The sequence below is a fragment of the Cetorhinus maximus genome, chromosome 16, assembly GCF_964194155.1.
Source record: "Cetorhinus maximus chromosome 16, sCetMax3.hap1.1, whole genome shotgun sequence".
Taxonomy (NCBI): Eukaryota; Metazoa; Chordata; class Chondrichthyes; order Lamniformes; family Cetorhinidae; genus Cetorhinus; species Cetorhinus maximus.
The window spans coordinates 25,215,106-25,238,068 of NC_135894.1; the positions used below are offsets into that span (position 1 = coordinate 25,215,106).

The 22,963-nt window shown below is 42.9% G+C and overlaps 1 protein-coding gene across 3 annotated transcripts in view; it reads right to left on the bottom strand.

Annotated features, from left to right (window-relative positions):
- Nucleotides 1-22,963, bottom strand: part of LOC144691432 (ankyrin repeat and SOCS box protein 9-like) — a 123,358-nt gene that overhangs the window by 85,585 nt on the left and 14,810 nt on the right. For 2 of the 3 annotated variants that reach the window (XR_013579133.1, XM_078559522.1), the window contains exons 2-4: nt 18,973-19,097; nt 11,615-11,694; nt 8,316-8,423 (exon numbers count right to left, since the gene is read on the bottom strand). Coding sequence is in view for 2 of the 3 variants with exons in the window: in XM_078559522.1 (XP_078415648.1) it covers nt 8,316-8,423; nt 11,615-11,694; nt 18,973-19,060 (276 nt within the window). In the remaining variant the exon portion in view is untranslated. Of the gene's footprint in view, nt 1-8,315; nt 8,424-11,614; nt 11,695-18,972; nt 19,098-19,212; nt 19,761-22,963 lie in introns of those variants that run through there. The other variant, XM_078559523.1, reaches the window with a different exon arrangement.

Sequence of the window (22,963 nt, forward strand, 5' to 3'; positions counted from 1 at the left end):
AGGGAATTAATTACTTAAATTAGAATCTATAGGCAGGCCAGCGCAAATCAGTAAATCAACAATTAAACAGTTAAACCAGATGAACCTTATTCACTCTCAAACTTTATACACCCTCAGGGTTTGCAATCACCAGCAAGGTCCTGGGAGTTAGACCGGAGTCAGGGGATGGCAATAACATAGATTAAGTGTGCTCTTCAACAGGTAGAGGAAGGATAGATGGTCCCAGCTTTGATAGGAGGGAAGGGCTCTGCCTGGGTGAAAATAGGGACATACGGTGCATGTACCTGTTACCAGAGATGTCTGTTTAATGTAAACCTATATGTTGACAAGATCGGAATCTGGAAATTGTTCTTATTCGTGACCAATAATGTATAAATACATTGAACACTTGTAATTTAGCAGAGTGCTACCTCAAGTTGCATTGAGATGGTTCTCCCCTTGCAATTGCTCGAATAAACGATCGTGACCTGTACATGAGACTCCTGTGGTCCGTTCGTCAAAGTGACCACAACAGTTTGGCGTAGTCGGCAGGATACTTGGATTGGATCCTTGGGAATGCTCTGCAAGTGGGTGAGTATATTTATTTACCGTCCATAGTTAGTGCAGTAAGCCTATCCGAGAACGGTCCAGTCGAGTATCAAAAGAATCGGAAGGAGGACTCAGGACAGGAGATAGGAGGTGCCGATAGGAGGCAAAGCCGCGCAGGTGGGCTATGGTTTGAGACACAACCTTAGCCGAAGCTGCGCAGGCCAGACCCCGGTTGAGAGGAGGCAGAGCCGCGCAGGCGGGCTACAGTTTGAGATACAACCTTAGCCGAAGCTGCGCAGGCCAGACCCCGGTTGAGAGGAGGCAGAGCCGCGCAGGCGGGCTACGGTTTGAGATACAACCTTAGCCGAAGCCGCGGAGGCCAGACCCCAGTTGAGAGGAGGCAGAGCCGCGCAAGTGGGTTATGGTTTGAAATACAACCATAACTGAAGCCGCGCAGGAAAGCCAGACCCCAGTTAAGAGGAGGCGGAGCCGTGCTGGCGGGTTACGGTTTGAAATATAACCATAACTGAAGCCGTGCAGGAAGGCCAGACCCCAGTGAAATAAGTGAAACTGCACATACCGCAAGTAACTAAGTTGTTAGGGCTGCGCGAACGTACCACGCAGAGATAGATGGGATTAAGAACAGAGTGCCATCAGGGAAACAGAATAGAGCTATGGATCTCGACTGGGGAACTGTGAATTCCATTACGAGGTTCATAGCGGAACAACAGTCAAGATTAGTCACAAAAATGCAGAAAGGGGGGGTGGAATTCACAGGGAACCCCTGGAGAACAAAAACAGTGGTGGGTAGAACTAAAAGGATAATTGATCTAAGTTACAAGAGCTGCTTGTGCTGAAGAGAAAGAGAGAAAGAGAGAAAAGGGGGTACCCCTAGGGAGTTAATAAGCACTGACAGGCAGGAGCAGGGGAAATGTGAGCTTTTGTCAGTTTGATGGTCCCTATATGTGGAGCCTTCAAGATCCCTTTATTTCCCCACTGCTATTTGAAACAGGGTTAGATGAACCAACCTTTGTACCACCCCCTTGCAGACTAGTATCACCAGCTTCCAAGCTGATTGGGATTGATACATACAAGTTGTATTAACTCATACGAGTTAGTATTCTAAAATTCTGAGGGAAAAAATTACCTGAAGTTCAAGGGATTCTAGGAAAACCAAAAGGCATAAACACACAGTCTAGGTGGTTCCAATGGATAAAAGGGGTTTCTTTTGAAGGGATGAATTAAATATGAAAGGAAATCTGCATCCCAACAGCACTGTTATTTGAAGTTGGGACAAGGCTTGAGGCGTAAAGTGCAGTGTAGTTTAGAAGATTACTTTTGAATCACTAGGATGCTATCTAAGATAAAGAATGTGTCGATAAGCATATGGGAATTATAACTTGGATACAAATCAATACACATAAGAAAGAGGTAGTTTTAATTTTGATAGCGTAAATTACATTTCTTACAAAGTTTAAAATTTTGAGATAAAAGCAAAAAACTGCGGATGCTGGAAATCCAAAACAAAAATAAAAATACCCTGAAAAACTCAGCAGGTCTGACAGCATCTGCGGAGAGGAACACAGTTAACGTTTCAAGTCTGTATGACTCTTCAACAGAACTAAGGAAAAATAGAAAAGAGGTGAAATATAAGCTGGTTTAAGGGGGGGATGGGACAGGTAGAGCTGGATAGAGGGCCAGTGATAGGTGGAGATTGCCAAAAGATGTCATAGACAAAAGGACAAAGAGGTGTTGAAGGTGGTGATATTATCTAAGGAATGTGCTAATACGTGACATTAAGGGTAGAAAGCAGGACAAGCAAGGTACAGATAGCTCTAGTGGGGGTGGGGTGGGGGGAAGGGATCGAAATAGGCTAAAAGGTAGAGATAAAACAATGGATGGAAATACATTTAAAAATAATGGAAATAGGTGGGATTTTATTTTTGTTTAAAATTTTGAGGTTTGGTTCATGATAAAGTTCTCAAAAGGGAATTTTCATTTTAAAAGGTTTGACAACAATTGGCACTAATTCAAATGCTGCAAGCTTTTGTATTTGTAAGTCTATTCCCAAAATATGAAGCTAAGCTCAAGACCTTGACAAAGTTTGGCAGAAATCCAATTTTTGGCCGAGTTAATGAATCTGGGATAATTCTAAAAGAAACGGGTCAGACGCAACTTAGTGGGTTACTTTTAAGACAATAAAATGTTGTTTGAGAAGAAGATAAGGAAGCAAAACATGTCAATACCTGATTTCTGTTTTTAAAACTGTTATAAGAATACTTTATTTATTTTAAAGTCTCTCCAGGCAACCTGAACAAAATAAGATGGTAGCTGTTGCATGTGTAAAATGTTATGAGGCAAATAGAAAGAGTTAGGGAAAGAGGACACAATATACAAACTTTTTTAAGGGAAGTGAATTTGATAATCTGGCCATCAACTGAGATATTGGAAACATACAGGGGGAGATAAGCAAGGATCTAGAGACAGAGATCCTCGTTGACATGGAATAGTTAATACGGCCTAAAGAGCAAGGAAACATTATAAACGATCAAGACAAGAGAGAAACTGACATCAAGAGAATCTTAGGATGATCATGGTCAGGGGAAAAAATACTTAGAGGTAAAACTATGTGGAATCTGTAGTTCAGGAATTGAAATGTAAGGAGAAATAATAATTAACAACAATTTACTACAAGATGGATACAGGTAAAGGGAAAGCTGGAAAAAGGCTAAATAGATGTATTACTGATTGTATTAATGTGCCTGCGAGCTACAAAAAGTAAGACCACAGGATTAACACTATGATGACAGACAGAGTTAAGTGGCTCCCAGAGAGAACCACCACTGGAAGTGAAGATACTGAGCCATTGAAAGGAAGGATAAAAAGGTGCACTGTAGAGTTGTGTAGGCAGTTTAAGGAATTGAGGTCCGACATGGGACAGCAGCAGGAGACAGTAGATTGAAAGGAGTGAAGGGTGCCTTTCGAGATGGATTCAGATCAGGGAGCTCATTTCACAGGAAGAGTCATTAAAGAAATGTATAAATTTAAATATAAACAGAAATTCTACATTCCCTACCAGCCACAGAGCTTGGGGATGGTGGAAAAGATGAACTGAACTTTAAAAAAAAACATCAATCACAAAAGCAATTCAAGAGACAGGGAACAGCCCAATATTCTAATGCGCCTTAGGGCTACCCCAAGCAGGATCGCGGGGTTCATCCCATTTGAAATAATGACAAGGAGAGAAATGCAGTTACCCGCGGGAATCATAGTAGGAGTGGGAGATGTAGGACCACTAAAAGGAAGGATGCAAGACTATGTGAGGGAAATAAGTAAGCAATTGCATGAAGGAAGGAAGTCAGAGACTGACAGGTGATTAAGGATATGGAAACAGGCAAATCCAAAGAGCAACAATGGACCAAGTGGGGAATAAGGTGATGGTCAAGGTGAGCCCAAAGCGAACAGGCATGGACCATACGAGGTAATTATGACAGGTGATACATGCGCACTTGTAGCTATGAGAACGGGAAGTAAATGGAGGCATTACACACAGTTAAAGATACATGGCAATTGACCAAGCGGTAACCTGGAGAACAGGAGCCGATGTTAATGTCTCCACAGGTCTACGATCCTGGTCGTGGGCGTATCAGTACTGGCAACAAGGTCGGGGATCATCACTGCTCATCCCGCACCATAGGAGGAACTTTGGTACAGTGTGCCGAATGCAACACGCAACGGGGAATGATAAACGTAACAGTAGGAGAACAAGTGCTTTCAAATTGTAGTAAGGGTTTGCTTCAGTTCAGGCGTGGGAGGTCCGCCACTATCCAGCCACCTCCCACGTCTACTTCCACAGTCTGAGTAGGGGTAATTGAAACCTCTCAAACCACACCGACTGACCCACCTTGTCTGATTATGCATCCAGGACCGACGAATGGTTTGGTACTGGTTAATCAGAAGTTTTGTATGATAATGTACACCATGAGCTGGTACCCGTAGTCTTGAACATATCCGGAATTGCCCCACCCTAGTGGTGTTCAACCCATATTCGAGCACTATATACGACTCTAATGGGCCAGCTGATGACTGAAGCATCTCAGTTCAACGGTGGGATGCGATCAGGTTTGGGAAGGAACCAAGTTAAGTGCAGCCTGATAAATGATGCCGCTACAATATTCAATATAGGGACATCAGTGGTTGATTCAGAACCTGGCAACTGTTGACCAAAAGGTCCGGACCCTGAGCTTTAAGCTTAAGGAGATTTTAGAGCAGGGACAGGGAATTCATAACACCTAATTAAATACAGACCAGGGCATGACACGGTTAATCCAAAGCCTGGCTACCGTGCTCGAAAGTCATGCAGGGCCTATCAACAAACTGATTGAAATAGGGGAAAATATTTCAGACGAAGCAAGCAGAAATGATGTTTGCAGCACCTATGGATCTTGGGCACTGGAACAAGCCCGAGAGAATTTAAGACAGATTAATGAAGGGGTAGTTCCTTTATAAATAAGCAAATAAATGAGCATTTATTTAATCTTTCACGGCACAAGGATCATGACTTGACCGGTTGCCAGCTCAGAGGTTTAACATGCATATATAGAATGAAAGTTGAATTAATAGTGAATAGTAATATGCTAATAGGCATTGTATTAGTAATACCTGTCATACCCATGTCAACACCCGGCAGGACATTATATAGAGTAGAAAATATTGGGGTTATACGGAGGTGGGGGGGAGGATTACTATATTAAGTACCACGATATTCCGCCATACGCAGTAGACATAGAAGGAAATATAGTGAGCACCACATTAGAAGGGTGTAGTATAGAGGCCACCGCAGTAGTATGTGCACAACCAATATATGAGACGGAGGAAGCAAAGTGTGGATTTAAAGCAGCAGCAAACTGTACAATGGAAACTATATGGGCTGCAAAAGAACCGACCCATGTTGCATATACAGGGAATGGGAGAAATTGTATTACCACGTGGCAGCAGAAGATCCAATGTGGGAACAACCGGATATACCCCATCCACAATCATTCAGTGTGCCTACACCCACAGGCGCCAGCAAGGGTAGGGAATGTGGAACTGGTCGAAATATACAAGAGAGGATAACCTGACACAGTATTTGAATCAGTTGTCCTATGAAATTCCCTTATTACCCGAGCACCTAACTGTGATTCGGAGACAGGCTCAGCAGATATACAGAACTTACTATACACTACAGCAATTGGTTAGAGCCTTAAAAGAGGATATTGAGCAAATAGGTTCCTCCACATGGTGGTGGTGGAATTGGGGCTCAAATGTACAGATACACCCCGGGATTCGGATTATCTCCCATTCCCTAGTAATACTTCAATTGATATTGATTATATACCTAACATACTTGATTCATCACACCCAGAAGTCACAAAAAAGGTGGCGCTGGGGGAGTTTTAACAGGTGGAGAAGGAATTTAGTAAGCCTGAGGCCTGAATTGAACGGCCAGATGATACAGATGGTCTGACGGTACCCTTTACAACCCAAAGCTGAATGACTGGCCAGCATTAATGGGTGGCGGTGCGTAAAGGGACGGACAGTACCACTATAGTTGGCTACCTTGGGCTAAGCCAAGGGCCAAAAGTGGGGACTGTTAGGGGGAGGAAAGTAAATGAGAATTTATGGTAAGGGAGAATTTATTATAAGGGAATTAATTACTTAAATTAGAATCTATAGGCAGGCCAGCGCAAATCAGTAAATCAACAATTAAACAGTTAAACCAGATGAACCTTATACACACTCAAACTTTGTACACCCTCAGGGTTTGCAATCACCAGCAAGGTCCTGGGAGTTAGACCGGAATCAGGGGATGGCAATAACATAGTTTAAGTGTGCTCTTCAACAGATAGGGGAAGGACAGATGGTCCCAGCTTAGATAGGAGGGAAGGTCTCTGCCTGGGTGAAAATAGGGACATACGATGCATGTACCTGTTACCAGAGATGTCTGTTTAATGTAAACCTATATGTTGACGAGATCGGAATCTGGAAACTGTTCTTGTACGTGACCAATAATGTATAAATATGTTGAACACTTGTAATTTAGCAGAGTGCTATCTCAAGTTGCATTGAGATGGTTCTCCCCTTGCAATTGTTCGAATAAACGATCGTGACCTGTACCTGAGACTCCTGTGGTCCGTTTGTCAAAGTGACCGCAACAGCCCCTTATGCTCCATTTCCATCCTAAGCACCCCCACTCAACCTCTCTGGCTGCTCATTTCCCTATGCCAATTAATGGCACTTCCATGCCCATTGGTTTGTACAGTGTATAGTGGGTCAATGAACCCTATAGTGACAACATAATGTGTAAAAAAAAAAGCTTTTAAAAAGTCATTCATTCATTATTTTCCAGTGTACTAAAAAAGTCATTTTACTACAAAACAATAAAAGTGTCAATCATCCAGATCCTTAAAGTATCAATAACAGAAACTACAAGCCCTTGAAACCACATAACCTTATGTAAGTAAGCATTGTGAAATCGACTGCAGAGATCAGAGATCCAGAGGTGTCATTCAAGCAATGTTTTCTCTGGGGTACAGCTGTTTCAACAAGAGTAATGGATTTCTGGGCTCTCAGCCAAGTCTCATTCTGTATTTGCAGTTGAGCAAATCAGTAGCTGCACAAATATTGTAGTGAATGGAGGGCTGAAAGCTAGACAATTGGGGTTTTGAAAGTAGTTTTCCTGCGGGGGTACAGGTGGAGGCAAGATTAGAACAAGGAAGTGGGATTTGGGTGGAGGGTGATACAAGGAAGTGATCAGAGATTGCCTTATTTTTGACTAATACATCAGGACTAGCCAGACCATGTGAGGAGGCAAGGAGAAGCGGGTGGCCATGAGTATGATTTGGGGAGTTTACATGGAGGATGAGATTAAGCAAACATAAGAGGGTAGCGAACTCAGAGGAGAGAGAGCATAAAGTTGAAATGGAGATTGAAATCACCGAGGGTAGGCGAGAAGTCATTCGATGCAGAAGTTGAAGGAGGAAAGCAGTGAAGATACTTGAGTAAGAAAATTTTTGTCGTACTTGGGTGAGCTATAGAGAATGAAAATTTTGAATGAGAGGTGAGAGGGGTGGATCAAGGTGAGATACTGAAAAGATGACAAAGTACCAGAGGATTGGGAACAGACCAAGTGATTTGGTGATGAGAGCCACACTGCCAATATGACAGCCATGGTGGTGCAAGTGGTGAAAGGCTATCAAGTGGGGAGGCTTCATTGAGGGAGAAGATATCATCTCCCCTCAGTCAGGTTTCTGTCAAGGCCATAATGTTGCAAGCATCTACAATAAGCTCATGGATGGCAAGGGTCCCTTCTACTTGTTCTTTACATACAGTATTGAACTAAATGGAAGTTTGTGTTGAATGAGCAAAAATGGAGATAACAAGGCGACTTCTTCTTATCGTGTCCACAGACAGTCTATACATGGCCCAGCCAGAACTGGACACATTTTTGCGCCTTGTTGTTGAATTCGGCAATATCTGCAACAATGCAGGGTTCCTCTAGCAATAGACATTGCAGGAGATGTTGCATTGTCTGTGGCTCAGTTCCACATTCACAAGTTGACAAGACAACTGAATGATACTGTAGTCAGATCCAACTACCCACTGTAAAAGCAGCAGATTTTGAAATGCTTTTGGAAGTGTTGTCAGTGTAGTATTGCTGCACAGCTAGTGGCTTGTTCCTTCCAGAGAACAGAAGGGAATTTAATCAGATAATCCCTCTTTCCTGGATTGCGAGTGTATCTTACCTTTGCTCCATTTTCCAGCAGATATTTTACACAGGCAGTGTGTCCACCAAGGCAGGCTTCATGGAGCGGTGAAACTCGGTTCATCGTAAGGACATTTGCACTGTGGCCCTGGAAAACAAACACTGATTTTTTCAATGGTCATGTGGCTCACGATATACAGTTAATAGCAGCTGGGTATGCAGTATTTTCCCTGCATTACCTACACAGTAAGAAAGCCTTGGTGACTTAATCTATATACCTTCTTTCCTGGAAATAGATATTAAACAGGTATTTCCTCCCCAAATAGTTCACTTTTTTCCCTTAGGCAGAGGAGAGAGTTAGAAAAGCCAAGCACTACTTTCACTTTGAGAAATTATACAATTAATGTCATTAAATCCTTTATAAAAAGGTTGGGCAAACCAGCAAGTTTTATGAAGCTAGTGCTATTTTACGATGAGAATGGACTCAATAAGGTTTATGTTAATAATTATTAACTAAAATCATAACTTTAGTTGGCACAAGGGGTGGTAAAACAATTAGTTAATAAAATCATTTGTTTGAGATGGTATGCCATGGACATTTGCAACTTGAAATAGTAATGTGATTACATAAGCTTCTTTGCCTCAGAATTAATCAATATTTAACTGAGGCTTTAGGACCACGGGCAAGGCCAGCATTTATTGCTCATCCCTAATTGCCCTTGAGAAGGTGGCGGTGAGCAACCTTCTTGAATTTCTGCAGTTCCTATTGTGCAGGTACACCTCCAATGCTGTGTTCATCCATGACATTGTGTTGCTGAATGACATTGGTTCTTAGTTTGACAATGCAGCGATTTTAAAATTCCCATCCTTTTCTTTAAATCCCTCCACAACCTCGTCCCTCCCCATCTCTGTAACCCCCTCCAGCTCCATAATCATCTGAGACATCTGCACTCCTCCATTTCTCGTCACACGTACACCCCCATTTTAATCACTTCACCATTGGTAACCATGCCTTCAGCTGCCTCGGTTCTAGGCTCTGGAATTCCTTCCTAAACCTCTCCACCTCAAGCTATTACTTTTTGCCAAAGCTTTTGGCCATCCCCCCTCCTATTTCCTTACATAGCTCAGTGTCAAATTTTGCCCAATATCGCACCTGTGAAGCACCTTGGGACATTTTATTAGGTTAAAGGTGCTAAATAAATATAAATTGGTGCTCCTCTTCTTCCCCAAAGACTGCCAGGAGATTTTTATATCCAACTGTATCGGCAAATAAGCTTCCATTTAACCTTTCATCTGAAAGGCAGGATTTTGCTACAACTACACTAAAATGTCATTCTTTATTACAGGCTGAAATACTGAAGTGGGGTTTGAACCGATGACAGTGTTACCACTGAGCTGTTTTGATCTTTAAACATACTCTTTACTGTAATATTCTCACTTCAATGAAACTTCCAAAGGTCTGAATGTTGGATCTTGGAGTTCTTTTCTGTTTGCAAAGGAAGCAGGAAATCAGACTGCTGTAATTTCCATTTCGGGAAATGCAATGGTGAGAGCTCTGTATTACAGCAAATGCAGTCTGGCCTGACCAAACTGGAAATGTTAGATCATTACTTTTAAAGAATGCACCCTGCTTGTAAGCTTCTAAGCATTCAGTATTTTTCTTCAATTGTGCTGTTTTGATAAATATAATGGTTATCATAGGCTTTTTAAAAAGTTGTAAAATATTTTGTATTGTTTGAATTAAGTTATTTGCCTTTCAAGAAAGCTTTTCACAGTATGAAAATGGAGACATTTGCACTATCAAAACCATTTGATTGTACATTAATCAGTTTTGCAGATTAAATAGGAATATAGGAGAAGTAGGACATTCAGCCCATTGAGCCTGTTCCGCTATTCAATATGATCATGGCTGGTCATCCACTTCAATGCCTTTTTCCCACACTATCCCCATATCCCTATATGTTATTAGCTTTTAGAAATCTGTCAATCTCTGCTTTAAACACACTCAATGACTGAGTTTTCACAGCCCTCTTGGGTAGAGAATTCCAAAGATTCACAACCCTCTGAGTAAAGAAATTTCTCCTCATCTTGGTCCTAAGTAGCTTTGCCCTTATTTTGAAATTGTGTCCCCCAGTTCTAGCCTCCCCAGCCACGGGAAACATCTTACCTGCACCTACCCTGTCTATTTAAGTATTTTGTAGGTTTCATTGAGATCACCTCTCATTCTTCGAAACGCTGGAGAATACAGGCCCAGTCTCCCCAATCTCTCTTCATAGGACAGTCCCGACATCAGGGAACAAGTCTGTTGAACCTTCGTTGCACTCCCTCTATGGCAATAATATCCTTCCTAAGGTAAGTACTCTAGGTGCTGTCTAACCAGGGTTCTATACAATTGAAGCAAGACTTTGCTAATCCTGTACTCAAACCCTCTTGCAATAAGGGCCAGCATATTATTAGCCTTTCTAATTGCACCTGTAATTGCCTGCTCAACCTGCACATGCTGAAACGTACATCAACAGCTTATTGTAAATGTTTCTGCCACATATGCAGGTTGCAATTCGTCCAATAGATCCTGAATAAGTTACTTGCAGGAGTTCCATTAGTAAGCTGTAAATGGCCAGAATGACAGGAATTGAGAGATTTTGGCATCATACAAAGTCTGAGGTCTCGAAAACCTCCAACGCACAGGAGACCAACAGTGAACTAGATGTCAAGTCTATCAAAATTATCACAGTGGGATATGAGGCAGGTTAGACAGAGCCTTACTCTGTCGGTAACTTTGCTACACATGACCTGGGAGTACTTAATGCTTATAAAGGAATATGCTCTGACTTTGTGACCAGGTCTATTGTATGCCTGAAATTTTGACAGGTAATCCTGATGGGTGAGGCTCCCCACTAGGGACACAAAAATGGAAAATTACTCTTTGAGTGCTCCATATGGAAATATGATCCTTTTCCCTTATTTTGAACAGCAAAAGGGTTAAAAGATTTTTCTGGCAATGTTGGTGATGCACTTTACTAACAGAGCACAGGAAAGAGGACACAAACTATACAGCAGTCTCTTAGATAAATTAGGAAAAAGCAATTGATTGGAACTGAGGGATAGTAATGAGAATTAGAAGGTGACATTGAGACATTGATAGGGAAGGGCAATAATTGGCTCAGATAAGTAATATTTACAGACTATATGTACCGCAAAGCCAATGGGCTCACAATGGTTTCATTCAAACATATTTGAACAAAAATCTTAAAAGGGATTTAAAAAGATGCATTTAAGTATGTTTCCCCAGAAGTTAGAGCAGACTGCCGTGATGTCAGAATAAAATGTTGTAGCTACCTGGCTGATGAGCTGCCGGAGTGATATGAGACGCCCATGAATAGCAGCATCGTGAAGAGAAGACCAGTCTGATTCAGTGTCTAAAATCCACAACATAAATCAAAGAAACTCAGAACTAAATAGGAGATAGAACCAAACAAATAAATATTGTATTGATACGGCTCATCAAAGCTCTCAGGTTAACAAGGCTGTTCCTGTATTGCATTGAGCTGGGTTACTAACATGTAGGATGTGTCTGGAGTGAGATTTATCATAATAAATAGCGATGCTGCTAGCAGATCCACTTATACATTTGGTGTTGTGTTGCTTTTTAAAAGTAGCAGACATGAATTTTGAAGCCAATGTGACAACTCCCAAAGACTGAAGTCAGAGTTTTTCCTACAGTCCAGACAAAGGCTGAAAGAAACTTCAAGAGGAAGATGGAAACCCTGCTACTTTTGAACAACACTTGATTATACTTATGTTTAAGTAAATTAAAAACTCCAAATGGAAACTTAAAACATAAAATGCAAGTGCTACAGTAGTACATGGCTATGGGATGTTTAGAGGGATGTTTTGTGGGAGGCTCCACAAATATCCCCATCCTCAATGATGCGGGAGCACAGCACATCAGTGCAAAAGGCTGACGCATTTGCTACAATCTTCAGCCAGAAGTGCCGAGTGGATGATCCATCTTGGCCACCTCTGGAGGTCCCCAGCATCACAGATGCGAGTATTCAGCCAATTTGATTCACTCCACATGATATCAAGAAATGGCACTGGATACTGCAAAGGCTATGGGCCCTGACAATATTCTGGCAATAGCACTGAAGACTTGTGCTCTAGAACTTGCCGCACCCTGGCCACGCTGTTCCAGTACAGCTACAACACTGGTATCTACCCAGCAATGTGGAAAATTGCCCAGGTATGTCCTATACACAAAAAGCAAGACAAATCCAACTCGGCCAATTACCACCCCATCAGTCTACTCTCGACCATCAGCAAAGCAATGGAAGGGATCATCAACCGTGCTATCAAGCTGCACTTGCTTAGCAATAACCTGCTCACTGACGCCCAGTTTGGGTTCCACCAGGGCCACTCAGCTACTGACCTCATTACAGCCTTGGTTCACAGATGGACAAAACAGCTGAACTCCAGAGGTGAGGTGAGAGTGACTGCCCTTGACACCAAGGCAGCATTTGACCGAGTGTGGCATCAACGAGCCCTAGCAATACTGGAGTCAATGAGAATCAGGGGGAAAACTCTCCGCTGGTTGGAGTCATACCTAGCACAAAGGAAGATGCTTGTGGTTGCTAGAGGCCAGTCATCTCAGCTACAGGACATCACTGCAGGAGTTCCTTAGGGTAGTGTCCTAGGCCCAACCATCTTCAGCTGCTTCATCAATGATCTTCCTTCCATCATAAGGTCAGAAGTGGGGATGTTCGCTGATGATTGCACAATGTTCAGCACCATTCATGACTCCTCAGATAATGAAACAGTCCATGTCCAAATGCAGCAAGACCTGGACAATATCCAAGCTTGAGCTGAGAAGTGGCAAGTAACATTTGTGCCACATAGGTGTCAGGCAATGACCATCTCCAACCATCACCCCTTAATGTTCAATGGCATTACCACCACTGAATTCCCCACTATCAACATCTTGGGGGTTACCATTGACCAGAAACTGAACTGGACTAGCCATATAAATACTGTGGCTACAAGAGCAGGTCAGACGCTAGGATTCCTGAGATGAGTAACTCACCTCCTGACTCCCAAAGCCTGTCCACCATCTACAAGGCACAAGTCAGGAGTGTGATGGAATACTCCCCACCATCCTGGATGAGTGCAGCTCCCACAACACTCAAGAACCTTGACACCATCCAGGACAAAGCAGCCCACTTGATTGGCACCACATCCACAAAAATTCACTCCCTTCATCACCGATGCACAGTAGCAGTAGTGTGTACCATCTACAAGATGCACTGCAGGAATTCACCAAGGCTCCTTCAACAAAACCTTCCAAACCCACGACCACTGCCATCTAGAAGGACAAGGGCAGCAGATAGATGGGAACACCACGACCACCAAGTTCCCCTCCAAGTCACTCATTATCCTGACTTGGAAATATATCACTGTTCCTTTATTATCGCTGGGTCAAAATCCTGGAACTCCCTTCCTAACAGCACTGTGGGTTTATCTACACCACATGAACTACAGCAGTTCAAGAAGGCAGCTCACCACCACCTTCTCAAGGGCAACTAGGGATGGACAATAAGTGCTGGCCCAGTCAGCGAAGCCCACATCCCGTGAATGAATAAAAAAAAGATAAAGCTACCTCAAATGAGAGTAATATTAATAATTTGTCAATAGTAATAAAATGTAGACTGATTTGCTTAGCCAGGGTAATTTTGAGTATCGCACCAGCCAATGAATTTGTACTCTGTTACCACATATTCACTGCATTAAGGTTCCAGGAATGAAGGGCTGGGTTTTGAAAGGCTGTGGAGTTGGGAATCGATGTGGACGTAATTTTAAAATCACGATCACAGAGGTCATGTTGGGATTCCGACACCTCTGGAACAGTTTTGAATTTTCAACGGGCCAGTGGGGGTGAGGGATCGGAAAATGTGTATGCTGTCAATTAACAGTCCCTTAAGCTCTTTAAGGAGCTTGTTAAGGAGCCTGTCAGTTCGGGATTGCAATTTTGAAATTTTTTTCTAGCAAGCCTGAACAGTCTTGTGAATGCGCGTCAGTGCACAGTTGTCAGGACTTTTATGGGGCCCAAGTAATTTTATTTGCAGTTGTTTTGAGATTAGATCTGAGGGGCTAACTAGTGCCGGCACAAGAGCTGCACCAAATCTTCTTGGCCATGGCTGTTTTTCAATATGTTAGACCTCATGCACTTCTGACTTTGTGACTGGTCCCTTCAGCAAGGCAGTGGCAGCCCCCAACATGGCTGTCACCTGCTGTTGCCGCTGACGCCAGGCAGACAGCTCCCACTTCCTAGAGGTGCTCAGTTCCTCCAACTGGGTTCCAATCTTGTCTTCTGCCCAGTTAGGGCATTTGAATTCAAAGATCATGTCGCAAGAGTGCTGCAGCTGATGTGCTGGGTCAGAATTCATCCAGGTGTCAGGTTCCCAAGCCCACTTTGAAACTCCAGCCTGAAGGTTCTTGATTGCCATTTCTATAAAATGCTTCAATGGACAACATGACAGTGAGATAAGGAGGCATTTGTTAAATCCTGTATGGTGGTAGAATCTTCTCTAACCCCTGTCTGCAACAGGAGACCTAGCATTTGAAGTTAAGAATTTACTGCCCTGACATTCTGATGGCATAAGACGTACATTAAGCAAAAGAACGGAAAGGTGTTGATAAGTGAAGGAAGTCTTAAGTGTAGAGTGGGAGAGAACACGCCTTGGAACACATCTGAGAAAAATGTTTTCTGAAAAATCAAAATAATCAATAGTGTTCACTATTCAATAGCGTCACTTCATCTGCAATATTCAAAGATTAGCAGGCAGTATCTTCCTGTTCAATATTCATCCTGAATGTTTCTTACCAAGTTATTGCAATGCAGCTACTCCTCCAGCCTACCTACTCTTTCCCACATCCCACTTTCTCCTCATTTCATAATTTCTTCTGATTTATAGTCTGAAGAGGGAGTAAGCATTCACTTCTTACTTTCTGTCCCACCCCTCACCACAACTTACCTCTGCCTTGATGCAGAGGCAGAGGGAGGAAGGCAGTGAAGGCATGTCAATGAGAAAACTTTTATTGCTCCTGGATGAGCAGTAGATAAAGACGATTTTGAATGACAGGTGGGAGGGTTGGACCAAGGTGAAATGCTCAAAGGAAGAGGAAGTGACAGAGGGATAGGTAGTCAGGCCAAGGTGCGATTTGGTGATAGATGCCACACCACCATCTCAATGGTCTTGATGGGGAATCTTGTGTAAGGTAGTCAAGTGGGGAAGTTTCATTTAGGAGGAAGGTATCATCATGCCCTTAGCCAGGTTTCAATCACTGCCATAACGTTGATGCAATCATCCAAAATAAGCCCATGGATGATAAAGGCTCTCTTCATGAGTGAACAGATATTCTGAAGGATGATGCAGAGTGCCGATAGCTCATTCAATGGCTTAGTCTGCAGAGTCAGCAGTGAATTGAAAAAGGTTGACATTGGCAAAATCAGCCCCCAACAGCCACAATGGGTTGCAAGGTCAGTAAGGCAGTTGAATGGGAAAATTGCTCCTGCTGCTTTTAAGAAGGCAGTAATGGGTGCCTCAGTGGGGCGTTTGAAGGATGCTCCAATGCCCAACATACATCCTCCTGTCTCCTGAAAACATCCTTGTGTGTCCCTGTCCTCTGCTCTGCAGCAATCATTCCCTACACTCTGGAACTTGCATCCTAAGCTCCTCCATCTACCACTTTGAACTTGACCATCAAACTTAATATTAGCCCTACATAAAACAAAATACTGATGCTGGAAATCTGAAACAAAAGCAAAAACTGCTAGAAAAACTCAGCAGGTCAACCAGCATCCATGCAGAGAGAAATATCACCCCTCTTCCTATCCAAATCTCAACTCTCTCTGAAGTGACATAGAATATTTTGTAATGTGATAGCTGCTGTTAAAGTGGATGGTGTTCTGTGTACAGTCATCATTTTTTCACTGGAAAGCTGATACACTGGGGGAATTTAACCCCCACCCAAAACCCCAAGGACAGGCAGGAGGGGGAATTAAATTGGTGTAAAAAAAATGCAAAATCCAACCAAAGCTTGCTGATTCCCAGGGTTTGGGAAACAAGGGAGATAAGAACAGCCAAATCCAGCTGATGTGCCTTACCAGAGCTGCTTGTGTGTCAGGAGGAGCAGTGCTTCCCCCTAAGCCTTCCAAAACCGCCACAATCTCTCACCCCTCATGACATCAAACCAAGGGCCCCACCTGCCCTCTCAGGTAGACATAAAAAATTTCCATGGCACTATTTTGCAGAAGAGCAGGGGAGTCCTCCTCAGTGCTCTGGCCAATAGTTATTCCTCAACCAACATCAGTGAAATATATTTTCTAATCATTGTCATATTACTGCTTGTGGGATCTTGCTGCGTGCAAATTGCCTGCTCCATTTCCGACATCACAACAATGACTATACCTCAAAGGTGCTACATCGGCTGTAGGACATTCTGAGGTCATGAAAGGCAAATGCAAGTAACAACAGCAAGGAAGCACTGAATAAGGTGACAGGAACTTTTCTAAAGTGTTTGTTGATGTTAGGAAATAGAGATAGTTTAATAAGTTATATTGGTATTTGTAGGTGTGAGGAATGCGTTTTAGCTTTAAAGTTTAAGTTTGATTTGTATTTCTGTATCTGTGTGTTAAGAAAGGTCAAATTGGATTTTAGTTTCACTTTAAAAATGTGCCTGCATTTCTAATGAGGTTTTCACGACCGTTGCAGCTAGGGTAAGCAAACAAGAGTAGAGAAGAAACAGTGCAGTTGCCTAGCAACAAGGATCCAGAGAGGCAGGTCCCTCCCACAGACACACATAAGAGGGAAATCGCAGTTTGATTTTGGAAGCTGTTTGAGTTCAGTTGGTTTTGAAAGGAGCTGCCAAGGGAGACTGGAGCAAAGGGTACAGATAGCCAGTCCCAAGCTAAAGAAAAGACCCCAAAATCCAGGGGAGTGGAACAGGGGAAAGTCCCAAGAAGACCGTCTAGTCAAAGGAAGGACAGGAACCTGGAAAGGTCCTGTTAAGTGAACTTAAGAGACAAAAGGTGCAGAAAGCAAATTCAAAGCAAGAACAGCTTGCAAGGGGCAAGAAGGTCCAAAGAGACAACGGAAGGTCAGTAACTCTTTGCTATTGGCATGTGAAGCGGTGTACTGTTGATGGCTGAGTCAGTGAGAGAGAGTGCGTGGAAGGCAGCTTGAATGCATGTGGTGACCCAGGGAAGAGGAATACCGGAAGGAGAGTTTGAAACACTGGAGGTGAACCCTTACGGAAGGCGTCTGAGAGAAAGCGTCGACTTGAGAGAAGATTCCAAGGTGGGGTCTTGGAGAGTGGAGATTGGAAACCCTTGTGTGAAAGATGGAGTGCAATGAGATCGGTTGGCTTATAGCGTGACAAGCATCTAGGGGAATTTGAGGAGAGATCCATTGCATCTGGTTGAGGTGGCATCTGTCACTTGGTTTCAGAGTGTGGTGTGTCTGACCACAGAGTTCCTATTGGCACATGGACTGTGTACTTACCGTGGATATTAGAGTATAAGACAGCTTTTGTAACTTGTGTTATCCTTACAAATCTGTATGTATCTGTAAATGTATAGTTGTGGGGGTGAAGGAGAATTGTAATATAATTCATCATTTCTTGTTAAATAAATGTTTTATTCTTTTGTTAAAAGTTCAACAGCTGACTCCTGTGATTCTGTTCAGTAGCTACTCTCCACGTATCTAAACAAACAAATAAAAGTTAGGATCTATCAAGCTAGGTTCCACTCTGGGATCAGGCTTGTCCAGGGGTAACCTCAGTTGGGATCTGAACAGTTGTCACTCATTTTAGATATTTTGGTCAACATACTTGTTAACTACACCACAAACCTCCATTTTGTGCACTAGAAGCTGCAGCTAGATTCAAAAGATTACAAACTGATCATGTTCATTCTTTGAGCTCCTATTTAAAATGATTTTTCCCTTTCCTGCACAATATACCAAAGCTGGGGTCCAAATGGTGAGCAACCCCCCCCTCCCCCCCAACAGCAACAGAGTGCCATCCTCAGCAGGATCACACCTCACAACACTGAATATCCGAATGGTTCCTCCACATCCAACTACTGCCAAATGTGTTTAACTAATAGTGTGACAAGGAAAAAAACTTGCATTTATATAGTGTCTTTCACAATCTCAAGCCAGTAAACACGGCAGCCAATTTACACACAGCAAACTCCCACAAAGGGCAATGTGATAATGACCAGATAATTTGTTTTTGTGATGGTGGCTATGGGATAAATATTTGGCCAGGACACCACGACTAACTCCCCTGTTCTTCAAATTAGTACCATAAGATCCTTTACATCCGGTGAAGACAGCAGATAGGGACTCGGTTCAATCCTCACCCTAGACTGCAACATAGTGCAGCACTCCCCCAGTACTGTGCAGGAATGTCTGCCTTGATTTTTGTGCTTGTCTCTGGAGTGGGAACCCACAAGTCTCAAGCCACAGAGTTTGACCTTATCAAGTACTTTCCATTAAAACAGATTAAATAGGAAGCAGACTGTGCTCTTGGAGTATACTCCGCCAAGGAGAGCTACCACTAAAAGCACAGCAGAGGTAACTGGGTCAGAATTGCATCAGGCACTCCTTGTTAGTTATAAAGTAATTTGAATTACTTACCACTCATCAGTGGGTTGGAGATATAATCTCCATACAGACTCCCTCCTGCAGCCTCAGGCTGCCTGCTGTTTTCATTCTCAGAAGCCATCTTTCACCAGAAATGTAGCTGAATTTTACAATAAACCCTGGAGAAAGGAAAGCTGTAAATTGCTTATTTTGCATCTAAGTGAAAAATCTTTCTGGAAATGCATAAAGAAAGGTTTAAGTTCAAAATCTTTACTGTACTTTTTGCTACGTTACCTGAGTGAAGAGTAACAGCTGCTGCTGTGCTGGTGAATGAGATTTTCAACAGTCCACTGAAAGCACACGTAATGAAGTCACCAAACTTCCTTTGTCAGAACCAATCAAAGAAAAAGCCAGCAGCAGTGAAACTTGCAGAGCAGGGAAACATATGATTGACCCCAAACAATAAGTTTAATGAGCCAGAATATAGTATAACCAGCAAACCCAATTAATTTGATGAGTAACTACGTCCTTCAAATTATTTAGGAGCACAGTGCAATACAGGCAGGGTGGCCAACCATCCCATTACAGGATTATTCATTTTTTAGCTAATTGTCCTGCATCCCATAGCATTTATTCCTGGGACGCCACTTGTCCCCTATTTCTGGTCATCTTGTGTTTCTTGTATCTTTGGTGCTTGCAGCGGTACTGGAGCCAAGAAAGTGAGGATCATGGGGCAGGGGTGCTGGAGCGGAGCATTGGTGGACTCACTGAATTTTTACTTGCAGAGTAGTTAAGGTAAGGGGAGTTCTGGGTTCAGGGCCTGCAGCCCCTAGCTGGGTGGGCGGGGGGTGTAACGGTGGTGTTCAGACCCAAGGCCAGGGCTGGGAGTAATGGGCTGGTGCAGTGCTTGGCTTGCTCAGGGGCTCAGGCCTGAGGCTCGATCTGGGATCCGGAACTCTGGTCAGAGTCTGGGATGTCCACCCCCAGCCCCCACCAGTCTTGCCAATCCATCCCTCGCACCCCACCCCTCCCCCTACCCACAGCCTCAGCAGCCTCCCCAGTCTCGCCAGAAACCCCCGCTTTCCGTGCTCTTTGGCCGGCCAGCACACACTCCTACTTCCCCAGCCTCCCTATACCAGCACCCAAGTCCGGTCTGAACAGCCCAGTTGCTGTCTCACCAGCACTGCCCCTACCCCACCCAAGGGGGTGCATCTTACTTTATTTCCTCAGGACTGGTCACCCTGCATACAAAGGCCCCGTCCACATGCTGAATACTGCATTACTTTGGCAAAGGTTCAACATGCAATCCGCAAACAAGTTAGAAAGTAGCAGATTAAAAAGTATTTTTACTGCACAAATATTTCAGCAAAGAATTCCTTAGCTAAGCAGAACTTCAATCAAAAATAAATCATTAACCCCATAGTCAAGGATAGCACTGTCTGTTCCTGGCAGCAGCAACACAGAGGAGTTGTTGGCTGGCCAAACACAGCACTTTGTGGGCCAGTCTAGAAGTCCCCCCCAGCTTGAAGAGGAAGCCTGAATTCAGCCTCTGCAGCCCTGAACTCCCTCCCTTGCTATCGTGCCTGATGCCTTCCTCCTCCACTCACGAGCCATTCCCGCAGGTCCCAAGTTGTGGCCTGCTGTAATTAACCCTCTATTTCTACCCACCTGTCAGGCTGAAGTCTGCACTGATTTATTTAAACAAGGCCCTGCTGTTACGATTGCAGTGTTTCCAAATCTTTGGCCTTGTCAGATTCTTGGTCCGATACAGGGCTTCCCTGACTCCCGTTCCCTCCCATTAATATCCAGGTCCATGGATTTCCTCTGTGTTACATATATGTTCTGTGCTGTGATTTTGTCACATCTAGTTTTGACACTTTTAAATCTGAGCTTTCCATCTACTGTATTTATGTTTCCATTATTTGCCTTTCAGCCCTCCTGAAACTAGATGGTGCTATAACTCCACAGTACTACCTGCTTATCCAGGCAACTGCCTCGACTCAGCATAATTCTCAGTTTATCCTGTCACTGTCCAACAATTCACAGCCTGCTGTACTATCCCCAATGCTGCCCTGCTATCTGCTCTCTTTGGCTAGCTGGAGACTGCTACTATCTGCTGTTTGAATGCACCATTCCTAATCGGTGACCCAGCCTCAATCACTGTATTTAAACAGTTGTGTTCACATGTATGTGAGTGTTCACATATGTTTAGGGGGCTGTGCGGGCATTCTATTAATTAAACTGGAGGTTTTTTGGGAGATTTTGATGTAAATAATACCCATAAGGGCTGCAATTATATTACAGAAGCACACCCGCTGGTGAAGCATTGAATTATGATCCAGTTCTCCTGTTATGCTTTGCAGGACAGACACAGTGAAGTTGCACATCACAACTTGAGACCTACAAACTATCATTGATGTTGAGAAAGGGGAAAAGGGTTGTAAAAATAGCTGACTTATACAGCAGACTAAGTGGGCTGACAGAACCAAGCAACAGATTTGCTCATTTCTATTAAATGTGGGCTCTAAAGGTAGCTCTGTAATGTAGGTGGGGTGTCAATTTACTTTTCAGTATCAAATCCTTACTGATTGCAAGCAATCACAACACTCCAGCTCATTAGAGTTTTGTTTTATTCTGAGGATTACTACATATTCCTCTATGTTTGGGACATTGAATTTTGGAGTTAAGAAATTGCACTTGAATAGGCTGACCTTATATCTCCCTTTGACCAGTAAGCAACAGTTTTGAAATTGAAAGGCTATGCAGGTGACATAGGGATAAAGCTGGAAGAAAATAAATCAATATGTGACTGAAGGGGAAAGTTAGAAGTCAGATAAAGGAAAATCCATATTATAATCAACTTCTAGAAGTAAAGTGAGTTACAGTTTCGCTAACTAAGATTCAATAGAACAGAGTTCAAAACAGAAGCACAGATTCAGTTCCCCAGAACAGTAGTAATACAGGATCCATTTTCCAAATAGGTGACTAATAAACTCCTATTACATCTCTATGCTTTATATTGTAAACTTCAGATCAGTCTACATGGTTGAATGAATGTCTGTATTTTAAACAAACACGCACAGGGGTTTTAGTATGGCCACATTGTGCTTACTCAGGGATGTGGTTAATCATAAAACATATCTCATCATCTGAACACTTACAATCAGAAGCATCATGCTCCATCTGAACACTTACAATCAGAAGCACCATGCTCCATCTGAACACTTACAATCAGAAGCATCATGCTCCACTCATGCAGTCACTAGATCAGTATTTCACAATGTCATATAACAGGGAATTTTATATAAAATGTCATTGCTCAGACTAACTCTATTCAGCATGGGGCCATTGATGCTTGTAGCATAGGAGACCAGTCGTCCATCTTGCCAGTGCCAGCTCTTATCTTGAGCAATTCAAAACTAATCCTACTGCCTGGCTGTCTCTCCACAATCTTGCATCTTTGTTCACTTCAAGTATTCAACCAGTAACCTCTTAAGAGATGCAACAGTTTCTAACTCACCATGCCCTTGCATTGCATTCCATTCTTCAACAAAAATATTTCTCTTAACCTCTCACTCTCTTAGTGACTTTCTAATGTTGCCTTCAATTTGACGCTGATTGTGGCCTAACAAAGACATAACAATTTTAACATTACCTGTTTACTCTTGTACTCTAGGTTCTTATTCAGAAAATTCAGTGCTGATATCTGATTTTACTTAAAAGAACAGCTTTATCTAGTTGCATTTTAAAGAATTTCAAATTCAAACCTTTGGGACTCTGATCATCCACATCCTTTAGTGTCTTTCCAATGAATGCATACTTCCATTCTTTATCATTCCAAAATGCAGAGCCTCATATTATCCACATTAAAATGTATTTTTATCTTATTCATTCTTGAGATGTGGGTGTCGCTGGCTAGGCCAGCATTTCTTGCCCATCGCTAATTGCTCTCAAGAAGGTGGTGTTGAGCTGTCTTCTTCAATCGCTGCAGTCCTTGTGGTGTAGGTACATGTAAGGGATGGAGTCCCAGGATTTTGACCCAGCA